The sequence below is a fragment of the Oncorhynchus mykiss genome, chromosome 5 (assembly GCF_057628025.1).
Source record: "Oncorhynchus mykiss isolate SJ-2025 chromosome 5, ASM5762802v1, whole genome shotgun sequence".
In the NCBI taxonomy this organism is placed as follows: Eukaryota; Metazoa; Chordata; class Actinopteri; order Salmoniformes; family Salmonidae; genus Oncorhynchus; species Oncorhynchus mykiss.
In genome coordinates, this window is record NC_143026.1 from 39,064,014 (window position 1) to 39,083,190 (window position 19,177).

Below are 19,177 nucleotides of genomic sequence, written 5' to 3' on the forward strand. Positions count from 1 at the left end.
CGCCACTTTGGAGACCAAATACAGACATGCATGTGTTGGTCACAGATACCTTAAAATAAAAAGTAGGGATGTGAATCAGAAAACCAGTCAGTATCTGGTGTGACCACCATTTGCCTCACGCAGTGCGACACATTTCCTTCGAATAGAGTTGATCTCTTCAATGACTGTGCGAAGTTCCTGGATATTGGCGGGAACAGGAACATTTTCAGCTCACAGGAATTTTGTACAGATCCCTGTGACATGAAGGGATGGCAGCAGATGAATGGCACGACAATGGGCCTCAGGATCTTGTCATGGTATCTCTGTGCATTCAAATTGCCATCGATAAAATGCAACTGTGTTCGTAGCTTATGCCTGCCCATACCATAACCTCACCGACACTATGGGGCACTCTGTTCACAACGTTGACATCAGCAAACCGCCATCTGTCCAGTACAGCTGAAACCCGGGATTAATCCGTGAAGAGCACACTTCTCCAGCATACCAGTGGCCATCCACGGAGTGCATTTGCCGACTGAAGTTGGTTACGACACAGAACTGCAGTCTGGTCAAGACCCTGGTGAGTATGAAAAGCACGCAGATGAGCCTCTCTGAGACAGTCTCTGACAGTTTGTTTAGAAATTCCTTGTTTGTGCAAATCCACAGTTTCATCAGCTGCTCAAGTGGCTGGTCTCAGATGATAACGAAGGTGAAGAAGCTGGATGTGGAGGTCCTGGGCTGGAGTGGTTACAAGTGGTCTGCGGTTGTGAGGCCGGTTGGACGTAATGCCAAATTCTCTAAAATGACATTAAAGGCAGCTTATGGAAGAGAAATTAACATTCAATTCTCTGGCAACAGCTCTGGTGGACATTCATGCAGTCAACATGCCAATTGTACGCTCCCTCAAAACTTGAGACATCTGTGGCATTGTGTTGCGAGACAAAACTGTCCCTAGAGTTTCCTTTTATTGTCCCCAGCACAAGGTGTACCTGTGTAATGATCATGCTGTTTAATCAGCTTCTTGATATGCCACACCAGTCAGCTGGATGGATTATCTTGGCAAAGGAGAAATGCTCACTAACAGGGATGTAAACAAATGTATGCACAAAATAAACTTTTTGTGCGTATGTAATATTTTTGAGAATCTTTTATTTCAGCTCACGAAACCAACACTTTACATGATGCGTTTTATATTTTTGTTCCGCGTACATACACCACAACACTACCAAGACCCATGCCTGGTGAATGTCCCTACAATTGAAAAGGATAAGGCCCAGACAACTCAGGAAATAACGTGCTGAATGGGGCGTGACGATTTTATTACCGTACAAATATAATGATATGTCCAAGTTTACGACATCTTCCGTATCTGAGTTTTTAAGCTTAAGAAAATATCAGGCAGTAAGACACATGGTTTATATGATGGATGAATGCTGTTTCTATTCTTTGAGGGGTCCTAACATTTGATTGAGTTGTGTTTTTCTCCTAGTGATCCACAGTGAAAACAGCAAGCTTTAAGCTGTCTGCACAAGAAGACATCAGGTGACCGGATTACAGGTTTAGCTTTGTCAATCATAGACGGCACATAGGCACAGATAGGAGCTCTCTGAAGAGGAATGATTTCCATAGCGGTTGTGTACAGTACACTAGGACCCAGATGATGCCTGCTCTGCTCCATACTGTGTGGTGGTGTTGGTGGTGGTGTTGGATTAGTCAACACACCCATCAGCTCAGACCAGCCACTTCCTGCTGCTGCTACTGGGAGCTACACCCAGGTCTTTGTCATCTGAACTGTATGACTTCAGGATGACTTTCTAATGACTTTCCACAGAAGGACGGCGCTGTAGTTTTCTCAAAAGTTTTTACAAAAAAGCAGGGGGGGGGGGGGGAGAAGAAGTATGCTCACTGCAGGCTTAGATTCTGTATCCTGTGGAGCTCGGGGGTCTGAGGTGCATCGCAAGTATGACACGGCACACAGTGTCCGTTTTTATTCACCTACCTCCTCTAGCTCTGTACAGTACTATTGCCTACTGTAGTGTACCTGCTGGGGCGAGGCAGCGCCAGGAGTCTGAAAGGAACACCATTAAAGGAACAGCAGGGAAATAACAGCCATATGACTGTTTGGTGCTCATCAGCACTTTGGGGCTTTTTATAGTGTCTGCCAGTGTGTAACATCCGTGTGCCAGCAGCATTCCAATTCAGTCCCAAATCCCTCCACTCTTACTCCGCCTATTTTGTGTCCTAATCCTCTTCTTTTAAAAAAAAAAAAAAAAGGAAGACTAACATGCATAGCAAAAGGAGAGGATATCAGTTTGATTGCGTGTCCTCTTATTGTTGATGTCAGTTGTAGTAGGCAGAAAGGGGTATTTTAAGGGGGGTTTTAAACATACAGGTACAGTGCTTTCCATAGTGTACGTTGGAGTATGAGTGTTTGGGTTGAATCTATTGTATATTCCAAATTCCCTGTCAGTCAACTCAAAAACAACAATCTGCAAATGTTAAAAGCGTACTTGTGGATGTTGGCAACGAGGCCATGTATCCACTTCCCCAGAGTCAGATGAACTCGTGGATACCATTTTAATGTCTCTGTGTCCAGTATGAAGGAAGTTAGAGGTAGTTTCGTGAGCCAATGCTAAGTCATTGCGCTAACACTAGTTAGCAATTGCGCTCGCGCTAGCTAGAAACTTATGTCAAAAATGCACACATAGATGTAAAAATTGTGTTCATCCGACTCTGGGGATGTAGATTGAAAAAAATATCCCTTTAATAGCAAAACAGTTACAAACCATCCCCCCCGTGTCATGTTAACTCAGCTATGTAGCAGATCTGTGCTCAGTTGTGCTTGTTGCAATGCCAAACATGTAGCTTACGGCATGACAATGAATTACAAAAGGCTTGGATTAAGCACATACAGATTTAGATGGCTAGTCACATAACACAAAAAACATCAAATTCTGTAGCAACAAACATTGAAAGCACACCTAAGATCACATAAAATCCTGTATTTGACCTGTCCTGTCCCCTGGTTGCTCTCCTGTTAAGGGCATGGAAAGATGGAAAAGCAACAGGGTATTTGTGGTTGCACCCCAGTGGGCCCACAGGGAGAACAAAAGCCAAATTAAAGGGCAGAGGATAGAGTGTGTACTTGTACTCGCTCAAGATGTGTCCTGTCAGTCTCTCTGCTTAAAATGGCATGAGAAGGGCCACTTAACTGGAAATCACTTCTCCCTCGCTCTCTTTTTCTCTCCTTCTCCCTGTCTCTCCCTTTCCCTCTGATCCTCCATTTCTCTCCCCTCTGATAATAATGTGCCTCTCCGTGTGGAGTGGGGGCTGTAGTGTACCCTTGCACCACCTCTCCTCTCCTTGCCTGGGATCCTTCAGTATAACCACTGTAGTGTTCGCTGATTCACCCTCTGAATGTGAAATTACTCAGAATGTTAGCAGCCACCAACCACCTCAGATTGGGAGAGCCATGATCTGGTATTCACTCCAAAACAGAGGTGAGATCACAGGTAACCTTCAACATGATCATAACAGTCATCATCCCTTATCAAAACTGGTAGCACGGTTGATTAAGTACAGGAGCTCTTTTTTAATAACCATTTTTGTCAGTGACTACATGTAGTCAAAAGGCAAAATGGGACACAGTACTCAGGCAATAGGCTCTCTAATGCACTGTGTCACTCCAAACACTGAGCTCTCTAATGCACTGTCACTCCAAACACTGAGCTCTCTAATGCACTGTGTCACTCCAAACACTGAGCTCTCTAACTCACTGTGGCACTCCAAACACTGAGCTTTCTAATGCACTGTGTCACTCCAAACACTGAGCTCTCTAACGCACTGTGTCACTCCAAACACTGAGCTCTGGTGAAATCAAAGGTGCACGCACACACACAGGCACACACACACACACACAGGCACACACAGGCACACACAAGCACACACAGGCACACACAAGCACACAGGCACACACACACAGGCACACATTGTGCACAACACTTCAGCTGTGTGTATGTGATGTGAATGGGAGGCTTTCTGCTCTCTGGGTGGTATTGAAGAGGAGTATCCGTTGTGCTGAAACAGAGGTCAGCCGTTCTGGCACAGGCCTGCTTGTCAAGGGCTGCTACTTGTGCTGGGCCCTGCTAATGCACTGCTAATAGAAGCAAATCTTGCACTGTGACGCTCCCCTGTAGTTTAGAGTGTCACACTGCAGGGTGATTAATGACACTTTCCTCTCATCTTCTCTCTAACCCCGTCATCTCCTCCTCGTATCTCTCCCTCTCGTCGTCGCTCTCTCCCTCTCGACTCCCTGTCCTCTTTGACTCTCACCCTCTCCAGTCTGCCTTTCCTCTCTCCTCTCTACTGTATCTCTCTGCTCCCTGCCTCCCTCCCTCCGCCTCTCCTTTATTTTGTATCGCAGAGAACAAGGCAGATGACAGAGGATGTTGTGAGTCGTTATTGTGCCCATGATACAGTATCTAGCCGTATCCGCACAGCTGGAGATATCCGGATTCAGCAGCACTGCTGCACACACATCAGGCCCAATAACAGTCATGTATATACCCTTTCCCTTCAACAAAAATAGAAAGTGATGTCAGGTGTGGGGACACAAACTCAGCAGCCTCTTTTCACAGTAATTATCACCCTAAACCACACTCACACTCCATCTGGAGTAGAGCCAACAAACACCATGTTTTTCTGACATCATCCGCCTGAGGAAAAGGCTCCAGAAGGCCATTTCTGATGACATACACAGCGTTGGTTGTTGCCCTTTGCCATCAGCTATGTTGCATATGTTACTGAGTCTCACTTTCCCTCAATGAAATATGGGCCTGAAAGCATTAACTGCATAATCTTGTCACCTTCTGGGCATTGCCAAAGGGTCTTAGCGCTAGATAATTCGCTAGCCTTCCTCCACAGGTACAATGTGCTCATTGTGCGTGCAGACGTGAAATGACTGCAGTGGCTGTAACCTTAGCAGCTCGGCTGGGACCATAGTTATAGTCAGGCAATTGGGGAAACGTTTAGAGTAATAATGATAGCAACAACATTCTCACTTACCCCGTTTTTTTAAACACACTGTGATCAATCTCAAAATACGAGTGTGAGAGTGTGAGTGTGTGAGTGTGTGTGTGTGTGTGTGAGCACGTTGTGTGTGTGTGACTCTGCGAATGTGGTTATATTTCCATCCTAAGTTTCCCTTCACTTAAAAAAATAACAAACTCTTATACTGTCTGGTAGTTTGAACAATATTTTGTATTGTTCAAAGAGAGAGAGAGAGAGGATAGAGGGAGAGAGAGCACTGGGGGGTGTAGTATGAAGTATTGGGAGGAAAGTTTGGAAAAAGTGGCTAATGGCTGTGTCCACAGACTGGGTTTGGTTAGATTGGGTTTGCCTCTGCACAGTGTCTGAAGCTGTAGTTTCTGAAGATGACAGAGAGGCTTAGTTGGCATCACACTGGTCTTCATTATGAAACAGCTTATCTCATGTATCAAATAGGCCTGTCATTTAAGTAAAAATGTACTTAAATCTTGTTAACACATTTGACTTTTAGTTCAATATATTGTGTAATTCCATACCGGAGTGACAGCAGGGTGGGTGTATTGGCTGGGATGTATTTGAAGTAGGCTTAGACATTGATTTAGATATGCACTGTTTGGAGAACGATCAAAGATAAACCTTCTCTTCCACTGCCTCTTCTCTCTCATGCTTAGCTCATCTGCATATTCAGACAGTCACAGAGCCCAGGTCTGCTCCTAAATACGCACACACACACACACACACACACACAGCTGTGTGAATGGATGATGGTGTGGACGCCTGCCCCTTCTTCAAGAATGCCAATCAAGCTACTGTCCCTGAATTGGAAAGCATTTGGCTGCTGGCTGGCTAACCCCATATCTCAATTCCTGCTTTGTAAAGAGTTCGGTAGGTTAAAAAGCTATCTTCTTTAACCCCTGTTCCCTGATAGCTAGACAGCTATCCTACTCTCTCTCTCTTTCTCTCTCTCTCTGCTGGAAACAAGCTAGGTGGATTACCTTGTCAAGAGTACAAGTTCAAACATAGACTAATAAGAAGCAGAGCCTGTTTAAATTCACCATGAGGAGCTACCATGCCGAGAGTCCGTCTCGTACTATCTGTGTCACAACCGGCTTTGATCAGGAGTCCCATAGGGTGGCGCACAATTGGCCCAGAGTCGTCCGGGTTAGGTGAGGGTTTGGCCGGGGTGGCTTTAGTTGGCTCATCGCAATCTAGCGACTCCTTGTGGCGGGCCGGGCACCTGCAGGCTGACCTCGGTCGTCAGTTGAACAGTGTTTCATCAGACACATTGGTGAGGTTGGCTTCCTGGTTAAGCGGGCGGGTGTTAAGAAGCACGGTTTGGCGGGTCATGTTTCGGAGGATGCACGACTCGACCTTTAACTCCCGAGCCCGTTGAGGAGTTGCAGCGATGAGACAGGTTGAAATTTGGGAGAAAAATGGGGGTAATTTTTTTCCAAATTACATTAAAAATAGAAAAGTCTGTTGCCGGGTAAGTGAGACACTAATCACCAACCGGGTGAGTCCTTTTGAGCTGAAGAGGCTCTCCAGTGGAATTTGCACAGGCAGCTCATCAGTGCACAAAGAAGGCAGGGCCATTAATTACCCCCAAACAATGTTCTCCAGGCTTATCGACTTCTTAATGGACAGGGAACGACCTGGTTCGTGTTCCCACTCCAGTCAACGACACGACCCTCTCCGGGGTTCTGGAATGGCCATTATGTCATCCCAGCCCTGCCCTTTAGAAACCAGAGCTGTTTTTCCTCCTCCGTTTTTCTCATTCCTCATTAACTATGTAGGAATCACTGTGATGCTGTGGCTGAGGCTGGGGCCCGGGACTGAGAGCTGGGACAGGATCTATGGCTGGGAGCTGGGGCAGGGGTTGGGGCCAGGACAGACTGAATTGGGTTGCTGACAGACCCTTTTCCCTGTATGGATCATCTGAAATTATGGTTTTAGGGCTGCAATTTGAGATTGCAGGGGACTCTTGGACTGATCCAGAGCATGAAGGGCGAAAGCGTGACTTCCAAATTACTCGTTAAACTGTTGGAAAAACATTCTTTCCTCCTCCAGCTGGTTCTGTGTTAATAAAGCCCTTAGTTCTGACATTGAAAATTTGAAATATCCTCACACCATTACTTCCATTGTTACATTATGTATGCGTGAATGTGTTTGGGATATTCACAAGGCATCTATGGTAAGAAAGAGGCCACCCACCTGCCTCCGGAGAAAAACACACACACAGGGATGCACATTTAACACACCCTAGGGGATGGTTTTTTGCCTTTTTTTGTTTGACAGACAATCCAGCTCAGTTGGGAATGGATTTGGTAAATGGGTTTTGGTGTTCGAAGCTGTCTGCATGCTATTTGAGATTTGACTGCTATTTTTAAAGAAACATCCTTTAATATACTGTAATGAAATGGAAGCATGCAGGAAAATAATGAAGAAGGATACAAGCCTCAACAAAACAAAAATCAGAACCATCTGGAATTAATAACATTCAACCATTGAAACGTTATACTGTATGTAACCAATAAAGCCTTCCAATGCTATTGTTGACCAATGACTCTAGCCTCAGCGTTGTGGGCCTACCACTGCTCAGACAGCTGCAGGTGAATATCCAAGGACAACAGATGTGAGAAGAGCAACTCTCCTGATGGATGAGGCAGTGGCCTATGACCCTGAACTTTACCATCCTTTCAACAAGTGTGAGAGATGGAAGAAAGAGGGAATAATGGAAGGAAGAGGAACATTAAAATCCACAACAACAGGCGACAACTATACCTCATTATGAAAGTCTATGAGTGCATTAAAATCCACAACAACAGGCGACAACTATACCTCATTATGAAAGTCTATGAGTGCATTAAAATCCACAACAACAGGCAACAACTATACCTCATTATGAAAGTCTATGAGTGCATTAAAATCCACAACAACAGGCGACAACTATACCTCATTATGAAAGTCTACGAGTGCATTAAAATCCAACGCTGAGATTGATCTAACTCATAGTTGCAAAAAGCTGATATAAAGGACAGAATTAAATTTACCGGGGGGGGGTTGTCGAAAGTTTTGTTTTGTTTTGGGGAGGGTTGTGTGATTTTTTTTTATTGGGCACAGGGGAGGGTAATGCGTTTTGTTCCTGGTTTACGTTTGCAGGTTTTACTATATAAGGTCTTCCATCCTAGCTAAATGTCCTCATCTGCTTGTATATACCTCCCTTATATCAAGGTGTTTTGGTACTTCCCTTTTGCACTGCGCTTTTCTGCGCCAGCTTGTACTATACCCCAGGTCAGTCTGTCTAGTGCTAGGTGGATTGTTTGTCCAGATCTGCAATAGGCTGACTAGCAATCGTTCCACACATCAAATCAGTGTGACCAGGTGCATCATGGAGCATGAAAGAGCAGTGAAGACGTGAGACGCACAGCTCAAACAGCTCCTCTATTGATCTTGTTCAGGGACAACATAATGCATAGACTAGCCGACTACGCCACATTGCAATGAATAGTTGCATTATTGTTTTCAAGGGAGTACAAAATTCTACTCTAGGCTGCAGTGAAAATGTCATTTGAATAACGGCGCAAAAGCCCTGTGATTTGAATGTTTTATTCCATTTGGATCAGTTGTGGGTCTACAATCGACAGTTTAGAAGGTCTAGAAAGGGCTGTATTTTTACTTCTGATACTGAGATGCGCTGTCTGTTGCAGATCATCATTCTCCCTAGTCGTCCTATAGCAATGTGGCTTCATATGCTCCCAACAAGGCCCTGTTATTCAGATACATCAAATAGAATTCCAGTGTCCTCAAAATGACTTGACGTTAACCAGGTTTCCATCCAACCTTTTTAAGGGAGCAAAGTATGTATACATGTCGGATCATTTATTTGTTTATGTCATCATGGGAAAGCATGGAGTTTATTGGGCTACAGAGGAAATAAGTTATGAGGGACTTCACGGAGTGGTAAAAGTGCACGGTCGTCGTGATGCTCCTTTCCAATAGATATTGAGGGTCTTGGTCTGGTGATGTATTCTGCCGTTTGACAAATAAAATAATATTGCATTCGTCATGCAGTAGGCTCTACCCGCACTGTATCTGCGGGCTGTTGGCTAGAGCGCCAATGTCAACACCAGAGTGGGGCACATTCCCTATACCTACGCAACATTTTTTTGTGACAAAAGCATCAGCAGGCCTAGAGTTGAAAATGCCACGGAAACTAATTTAACTTGTATTTTTTTATTCGGTATGGGAATTTAATACCAAAATACATTTTTTATGTGCACGATGTATTTATGCCCAGACTTTTATCCTCAACGAGTCAATTTGATGGAAACAACTCTGATGGGATTTTTTTTTAAACATTCACATGAAAATCTGTCGCCAATTGAATGGAAACCTAGCTACAGACACCCTAAAGACTCTGGAAGGTGGGCTAGTCCAGTTTCATTGATAATGCCTACACATCATGGTCCACCAGCAGCCCCAAACATCTAAAGACCAAGCAAAACAAGAATTGTACTTAAACTCCCCTCTCATACTCATCTGGAGGTCGAGCAGTTTTTTGTCTGCTTCTCTGTAATCTGTCTATCTATGTAATAGAGCCCCATATTGGAGGTGTCATAATACCCATAAAACCTAGTAGTAAAACAGGGAAATGGTTACAATCGTTTTTCCACCGGTCATTCTTCCGCACATGGGATTTTAGAAACACATAAAATAAGTGCTGTGCTTCGTGTAGGCTTAACCTGGCATGACGTTTTCATAACCATGTTAATCTCTCTCGGACATGGTGACTTTTATCAATATATTCGGCTCTACTTAGTCTCAGACTCAAAAATGCTAATTAGCATCAAAGTAGACATGCAAAACTACAATCCCCTGCAAGCTCCTGCACCTCATTGCTAGCTGACACCTTTGCTAACAGGTATTGTGTCAATTTAAAACTTGCACAACACAGTTCACAGAATTGTCCATTTCAAGAAATGTTGCCAATTTATTAATTACCACATTTAGCTAATGTGTGATAGTTAATCCAGAGATTCTTACCTTTGCCTCGATTTGACCGTCTCACCCAGATCATCATGGCATTTGTAGTTCTTTAGCAGCTAATTAGCATTTCATTTTTTACAGGCGAATATATTGATTAAAGTCACCTTTTCCTAGAGAGATTTGCACAGTTATCAAAACGTCACTACTGGGTAAGCCTGACTCTTACAATGTGCCTTCATACCCCTTGACTTATTCAACTTTTTGTGTTACAGCCTGAATTCAAAATTGATTCAATAGATTTTTTGTTTTCTCATCTACACACAATACCCCATAATAATAAGGTGAAAACATGTTATTTATTTATTTTTTACATAAGAATTCAAATCCAAACTGTAACTCAGCCACTCAGGCACATTCACTGTCTTCTTGGTAAGCAACTCCAGTGTAGATTTGTCCTTGTGTTGTAGGTTATTATCCTGCTGAAAGGTGAATTCATCTCCCAGCGTCTGGTGGAAAACAGACTGAGCAAAGTTTTCCTATAGAATTTTGCCTGTGCTTAACTCCCTTCCGTTTATTTTTTATGCTGAAAACTCCCCAGATCTTAACGATTACAAATGTACCCATAACATGCTGCACTATGCTTGAAAATATGGACAGTGGTATCCAGCAATGTGTTTGCCTCAAACATAACACTTTGTATTCAGGACTTGTTGCAAACAGGATGCATGTTATGGAATATTTGTTATTCTTTCCTTCTTTTCAAACTGTCAATTAGGTTAGTATTGTGGAGTAACTGCAATGTTGTTGATCAATCCTCAGTTATCTCCTATCACAGCCATTAAACTCTAACTGTTTTAAAGTCACCATTGGCCTCATGGTGAAATCCATGAGCGGTTTCTGTCCTCTCCGGGAACTGGGTTAGGAAGGACGCCTGTGTCTTTGTAGTGACTGGGTGTATTATACACCATCCAAATGGCAATTAATAACGTCACCATGCTCAAAGGGATATTCAATGTCTGCCTTATAAACATTTACCCATCTACCAATAGGTGCCCTTCTTTGTGAGGCATTGGAAAACCTCCCAGGTCTTTGTGGTTGAATCTGTGCTTAAAATTCACTGCTCAACAGATAATTGTATGTGTGGGGTACAGAGATGAGGTACTCATTCAAAAATAATGTTAAACACTATTATTGCACACAGAATGAGTCCATGCAACTTATTAGGTGATTTGTTAAGGACATTTTTACTCCTGAACTTATTTATGCTTGCCATAACAAAGGGGTTGAATACTTATTGACTCAAGACATTTCAGCATTTCATTTTTAGGAAATGTCTAAAAACATTATTCCACTGACATTATGGGGTATTTATTGTGTGTCGGTCAGTGACAAAAAATCTAAACGTAATCCATTTTTTATTCAAGCAGTAACACAACTAAATGTTTTTAAAACAATTGAGGGGTGTGAATACTTTCTGAAGGCACTGTATTTATGTACAAAAAAATAGAGACCACAATGGAAATAAGTTCCCGACTTTATAGTGCAATCCCGGTCACTTGTAAAAATATTTGTACTGTGTGTTAATATATGCATTTTTTAAACTGACAAATAAAACCAATCAATCCAAACTTTGCCATTTGACGAAACACCAAACACCAAAAAGTTGAATGACATTTGGATACTGGGTAAGCCTACAAGGTAGGAAGGGATGTATTTTCTGTTTGTCAAGATTGTCATAGTCTATTTATTGTTGTGTTGAAAACACAAACCATGATATTGAAAGTCGGTAAGGTTTGTTTGTTGGTTGTGTGGTGCACAAATGTGGTGTATATATTTTATATAATTATAAATATGGCATAAAAAATTTTGAAAATCTGAAAATCTGATTTCCCCCTAGCTGATCATTGTCTGCAGCCGGCTCTGATTGTAGTGTAATGAAACAGGCAGGGAGAGTGAGCTTGTCTGTGGTGGTCGGTGAGAACCTTCAACCTTCTGGCCTGTAGCCCTGAGTAGCATCGCCTGCACCACAACATCATGCTGAAGTGGGGAAGTCTATATCCACGTGTATTAACACTGGGTCGCTACAGTTATTATTTGTGGTATTAAACATGATTTTGAGTTAACTCTACGAGGGGGGAGTGTGTGCAGTTTATTTTAAATGTTGGGGAGACAGGTGCAGTTCTTTTGACACCTTAAGTTGGACCAGTACATTTCGAACTGCCCCTTAAGAGTATGATGAAATATAATTAAGCCTCCACGGGCAGTTATTTAATTTTGCTGATAGGGTTAGAGTCAACGTTCCTTAAACGAAATGTTTTCAATTGCTGTTTAAGGCCTAGGCTACTATGTAAAATGCCGGAGAAGATTATTGTTTTAATGTCTCGATATAAGACATCCCGCGCACTTTGATCCGCACCCAAAGTTGAAGTCAACTGTGTGTGTGTGTGTGTGTGTGTGTGTGTGTGTGTGTGTGTGTAGCGCGCGAGAGAGAGGGATTGTCTAAAGAAACATATTGTGACTACGATGACTCAGGTGTAGCTTGCTAATCTTTCGTTTATATAACAACAAAAAAACAATTAAAAGTATCTTAAAATTGAGCAAAAATGGCTATGGTCAGGTCTGTAATGGCTATGGTCAGGTCTGTTTACACCAAGCAAAGGCTTTATTGAAGTTGTGTCCTTTTAACGCATAGCCTCACACTTAGGTAATAAACACATTTGAAAAACGTCGATATCCACCACATTCCAGTAGTCGATATGGAAGAAACAGTAATTAACTGTGTAAATATCCCAGAGCGCACCATAGTACAGCTGTGACTATATTTTTCACTCTATAAGGTATGCGACTCTGGGATTCTTCTATTTTGTTGGGCAGAAATTGACAAGTCTATGCTATTCATTTACGATGTCAGCGAACTATGATTTTCTGTTGTTGCAAAAATCCAGCACAAATCTTCGACTTTGGCCATCCGCAAAACACTCGAGCGCTGGACCTTTTTTCTGCATGCAGGTATGAATTCGATCGCTTACCTTGAGCAGCTCCGATATCCACGAGGGCAATTAGCAAAACGAAAGATATGGTGATCATCTGCAGTAAGTATCCCGTGACTCCTCTTCTTCCACTTCCTGCAGTTTGTACACTATACCCCATGATGAGGAGTCAAAAACTCCGCGATGAGGCAAGTCCAGTGGCTATCAAATGCTGTTTCAAAGACCTACTGCCTTGCAGCAGCTGCAATTGAAATCTTTCGGAGTCTCACACTTGACGAATAGAAGGGGAAGGAAGAACAAGGGGGGGATGGATAGAGAATGAACAAATTCCAAGACTTCTGAGAATGAACAAATTCCAGGACTTCAGCGAAACAGTTTTGAAATATGACAGATATTAAATTGTCTTATGAGAAGCGAGCACCGCCCTCAGTCATATGAAGGTATGCATGAAAACCTTAGCAATTACCGTTTGCTCTGTTCACTTTTATTGCTTAACGTGTCTAGCTGACTACCTGGGCCGATGTCTGGTTGATATGAAGTTCATGTTCCGAATCAGAAAATTCACAAAAGTCCTCCGTAACTGCCGCTACCACGCTCCGCACTCGGTCTAGCGACAGTATACAACCTCAGTACCGCGCCTAGCGCTCTACTGATGGAATTGAATCGGACAAGGCTCCGTCTCTGTACCATGCTACTTCAACCAATCCAACAACGACCGACTCCTGTCTGTTGCGGCCATATCAAAACCCGGCGTGGAGCCTCGGAATGGATGTTATTTATCGCGTATAAAGGGGTGAGGAGGAGAAGCTCCATATCCGGAAGTAATTTGGCCATTCATAGTAGCCATTGACGCTATGTAGAGTAGTTAATTTTTTTAGGTTATGGATACAAGACTGTGGACATATCTGGCTGTGTTGGGAAAACCACTACATATCCCATCGAGCAAAGTGGGTAGAGGCTGCCTGTTATCACAGTTGGCAATGATGCCGAAGAGACAGTGAACCAGTCATGGCTATTCAAAAAACACTAAATCATTTTAAAGTTTCTTTCCAGGTAATTTAGTTATTTAGTTACATGATTATAATTGAGTTACATGATTGTATAACTAGCAAAGGCCTTTTGAATTTGAGGGTGTAGTATTTATGAAGTTTGGGAATGAGGATGAAAACTAGCATAGTTTAGCTAGCCAGCTAGTTTAGCCAGGGAAAACAAGGTAAAAAAAACAACAAGCTCGAGACAGGATATAGCTGTGCGCACTAGGTTAATTCAGGAGACAGATTGGAGTTTTTATGCCCTGATATCAGGAGCTGGTGGTGAAAAGTTTGATTAAACAATTCAGAGATGGAAACGAATACATCAGTTCACAAATATTTAAGGAGAACGAATCCCGAAATCAGCTGTAACTGTCAATAGTAAAACAAAGCTTAAAATGATGTTTGAGTGAACCTGAATCCAGAAAATGAATGGTGAAGTCGCTTCTGATAAGCATTAGTCTACCATCAATTATTTCCCTTGCTATGATGGTTAAAAGGAGCAATCAGCAGTTGCTACATCCATTCTTGGACTTATGTAAATTCATGATCATATGTGCCCATTGATTCTTGAAGAATATAACTTATAAATGCCTCATGAGCTTAGTTCAACTGTAGTACCCCATCAGAACCCAAAGTATAAGCTTGCTTCACTCCTATGTTTGTAAACAAAGTAAATGTAAACATACGCTGTACAGCCTAAAAACATGTTTAAAACTATAATTGTGATATCATGGATGGTCAGTCCTTGCATCCATAGCTATCTATGCATTTGAGAGTGGTTATATTTCTCCATCCCCATTCCTCAGCTTTTTTTACAAAACAGTGGCAGTAGCAGTACTTTGTTATTATTTAAATTCCTGATTGCCGCTTTAAGTGGAATCTTCTTCCAAAATTCTACCAAAATATAAACAAATAGGTAAGGCTATATTGAAAAGAATAGCCTGTAGACAGTGAAATTGTTGGTTATGTTGGTTAACATGGTTGGTTATGTAGCAGTAGCCAATAATCGATTAGCTCAGAATTGAAATATAAGGTTTTTACCACTGATATTCTACCCTAAAGTGACTATCATTTTAATCTGTCTATTACAATATCTTTTGTAAAGGATGTTTGAGCAAGCATATTGCCTGCTGAGCAAACATAAGGCAACATCGCGTTTACTGCTGTAAGACCGCAAATGTAATCACTGTTGAAATTCAATCAAGAAACACATTTTCTCTAACTGGCATTTGTTCTCGTCACAGTCGCACTCCTGATTCTCGTTTAGACACGGTCATTAGGACTAACATACAGCCATGTCTAAAGACCTGATCAATAATTACCACAGTGGAGTCAGTTCAGCTAAACCTTTTGGGGGGGGCTGAAAGTTGAAGCTCATTTACTGCATTTCTAGACAATTTTCAAACTCTAAAATGCTATTTGGAGAACACCAAAAACAAAACAAAAACGCAATATTAGGTTTAGAGGTCTGTGGAACGACATGTACAATGTGAACCACTACTCAACCTCATCATAAATTGACTTGATGAATTGAAATTGAAATTGACTTGATAAATTGTAGTGGTCCATACTGTGCAACATGCAATAGATGCATAAAACACGCTATGCAGTCACAACGAGGTCGAATTCAAAAGTCGACATCAATGTGAAAGTAACCGGTCCATAAAAAAGCTGGCTTACAGGGCCGAGTTCAAATGCCTACATCAAATTAAAAGCAAATCGGCGCACTGGCTAAATGGCTGACCGGCAAAGCAAACTGTTTGGCGCTGTCTCTGCTCTCTGCTTTCTTAAAGTGAGAGAAAGACGCGCAGCATGGCAGCTTCTCCTTGAGCGATGCTCCGCATGGTCCTAAAGCAAGCCAGCAAATACGCTAAACAGTCGTTGCATTTTAATTGGGATTGGAATGATTTTAGTGTTCTTTTTTGTAGCCTACTTTTACATTTTTGGTCTTGAGGTAGGGTATGGCGACTGCCTTACCCAGCTGACGGGCGTGAATGAGTTACAACACCCTTGTCTGACTCCTCCAGTCCCCCAGTGCTCCTATAGTCTGACTGGTGCAGATCAATCCTGCTTAGTACTCCAGGGGCAACACATTTTATGAATGAACCATGACCTGGTTGGCTATATCAGAAAGCAAGAGGAAAGTTGGAAACAAGTAAAAGTGGGGTTTGTTGAGTTTATACAGGCACACATTGTTTTAGGCTTTGGGGAGCTCATGATTCCATCCCAAACCCTTTTCAGAAATCACTGCACTTCAATCAAGGTCTATGGAGAGTCTAATGCACACATACCATTGCTTTATTTAATATTTTTTGGACATAACTTTGTTTTGCAAAGTGAGAAAGTGGCAACGCCTTTATTGTATTTAGGGCAATACTTTTTCCATTAGAACATGATATATTTTTATTTTTTAATATTTACTCCTGCTGAAATATTATGTATGTGTGACAGAATTGTACACTACCTTGACTTTCTGGGATTAATGTGAAATGTGAAGTTGACGGTCGCTCTATGCCTCACAAAATTGAAAAGTGAAAATAACAATTTTTAAATGTAATTTGAGAAACAGGGTATTCTCATCACCTTCCTTCCATTTTAGGTGAATGTACAATAATGTCAATGGGCCACTGTCATCTCACTGGCATTTCAGTTTGAGTTACGAGACGCAGGAAATTGCTTTTGGAACTCTTGTGGGATGGGAGAGACGGGTTGACTGAGGCATAGGGCTCCAAAACATCCATCCCTCAAATTGACTTCTGATCATCAAAATCTGGTTTACTGCCATTTCATCCTAAATCACTTTCAGTGTGGTGATTTGCATAGTGGTACAGTTACTGTAATATGTTAATAGCTAATGTCGTGCCATTCGTTACATTTCTCATGAGCCTGAGAGAAAATGTTGTTCTAAAGCGAATTTCCTGCAACTCTACCCATATTGCCATGAAGCAGAGTTGAAAATCTGCAGTTTTATAGCTAAACTATAGCATTTACCTTCTGCATTTATATAATTTCAATCAGTATTTTCATTGGACTCTCTAACTGGACTTTGAATGTCATAAATAAAAAGTCACTGCCCACTGGGCACAGACGTCAATTCAACGTCTATTCCACAACGATGTGGAAACAACATTGATTCAACCAGTGTGTGCCCGGTGGCTGGTATAATCAGTTGTTAATTCATGGGGAAAGAGCTGATGTTACTATCGCAGTACTGTTTACATGGTAATTGCATGCAATAAACACATATGCTACTGTACTTTCTGCTACATATTTCAAGTCAATTCACTATTTTGTAACTACTTTGTAAGGATTATTGAATCCCCAAGAAACAGAAAATGCTTATTGCGTAATGATATTAGCTAGTAATTGCCTCCTTGACACTTCTAAGTAGATACAGTACCATGTAAATAGTGCACGGTAAAACAGTACCACCAAACAGTGGACAGATGAAGCAGGCTGCTCTTTCCTCCACTCATACCGCTGTCAGATTTGAATTAAGGAACAGTAAAAGTGTATTAATGGCATGGTTGTTAATAAGAGGACAGGAGGAGAGGGAGGTAGTGTATTGTGGTAATGAGGTTGACCACACCACAGACTAAATTGTATACTGAACAGCAGCAGTTAAAACTCTGTGTCTCTCTATTGCCCTGCTGATAGCATAGTTAGGGATAGTAATGTCCCCACACTGTCCAGGCTCTAAAATACTTGAATATTCTCAGTGTCTCATCAGGGACTCCTTGGGATTGAAGTGTTGCCATTTGATTTTGGTACTTAGGATGAGGCATAACAGTCGCTGAGTGATTCCCAAAATTATTTCCTCCCTATTCAGCGTCTAACAACTCTAGCTGGGCCTTTGTTCTGCTCTCTTTAGCCGGCCGTCCAGATATATCACTAACAGAAACTGTGTGTCAAAGGTCACAGCATCTTTACAGAAAGTAGTACTGAACAAACAAAGCCTCCCTGTACTGATTGATCACCTCACTCACTCAAGCAGCAAGGGATGTGAAGATGATGTCACCACCCGAAAGAGCTTCTTTCTAATTTAGAAGATACACATCTCAGAGTGAAATTTGAATCGGAAATTAATCCTGCCTGTGAATTGCAGCGTCTTCGTAGGGTTGCCTGTCCCCTAACAGTGTGACACAGAATGAGGGTACCAAGCTGCAAGAGCGAGAAAGAGTTGGAAATGATTGCAACCGACCTGATATGATTTGCACACAAAGCAGCAGTTTGGAGGTGATTTTTATTACTGTAAGCCACAGAGAGACAGTGACTGTCTGCCAGTCGTTGATGACAGTATGTGACACACAATAAAGCTATTTTCCATGACTTCAGGCTCTATACTTTACTGTTGCCCTTGATAACAGTATTAAAACGTGATTTGCAGCACCGTATGTGGCAAGGAATCAAAACTTAATTTAGGCAGATAAAGATGCCATTTTGCAGGGAGATAAAGTGCTGCATCATGGACGATGTGTCCTCCCTGCTCTGCTCTCAGCTCCTCACTCGGCCTCGCAGATTTACAAGCTACTTTTTCCTGCCCCATAAAACGGCAAATCTGCTCACCAGGCGACACAGGGAAATGTTAATGGATTCATTTGTCAAGAAGCCTCCACTTATTTACAGTCCTCTTCCATTACCATCGTTTTTCCTGTAAGACAAAAATCAGGTGCCAAAGTCAAAATATCGATCTACCTGTCTGTCATGGCCATGAGTCATCGTAAAAAACACACAGAGCCAAAGATGCTGCCGACAGACCTGCCTACCGCAAGGATGGATTAGTCTGTTTCACATCAATAGCTTCACAGTCACATTAGCGTAATCATTTTAATTTGCAATATAACAATTCTTCTTTAGAAACTGACAATGAGTGTAATTACAAATACAGCTATGACAATGTGCCAGAAAGACTCAGTAAATGAACAGTAAGATGTTTGGCTCATATCACTGAATGCTGATTGCTTTCAACAACACAGTATCAATACTTATTTTCATTCTCTTTCTACAGTTGTTTTGCCACTATGCAGTGCCGTGTCTGACCTCTGTCAAGCAAAGTATAAAGATCAGAGATGAGTGGTGCCCAGGAAAGTCCTACTATTTAGCATATGTCACAACCATTCCATTGACCTATGCCTCTTCTGT

General features: G+C 42.0%; 1 protein-coding gene across 2 annotated transcripts in view; it reads right to left on the reverse strand.

The window, feature by feature from the left end:
• unc5cb (unc-5 netrin receptor Cb) overlaps positions 1-13,907 on the reverse strand; it is a 183,699-nt gene extending 169,792 nt beyond the window's left edge. Inside the window, exon 1 of one of the 2 annotated variants that reach the window (XM_090234782.1) lies at positions 13,041-13,907. In XM_090234782.1, the coding sequence (XP_090090908.1) occupies positions 13,041-13,161 (121 nt within the window). In that variant the 5' untranslated portion in view covers positions 13,162-13,907. The remainder of the gene's footprint in view (positions 1-13,040) is intronic. The other variant, XM_090234781.1, reaches the window with a different exon arrangement.
• Between the last annotated feature and the right edge of the window lie 5,270 nt (positions 13,908-19,177).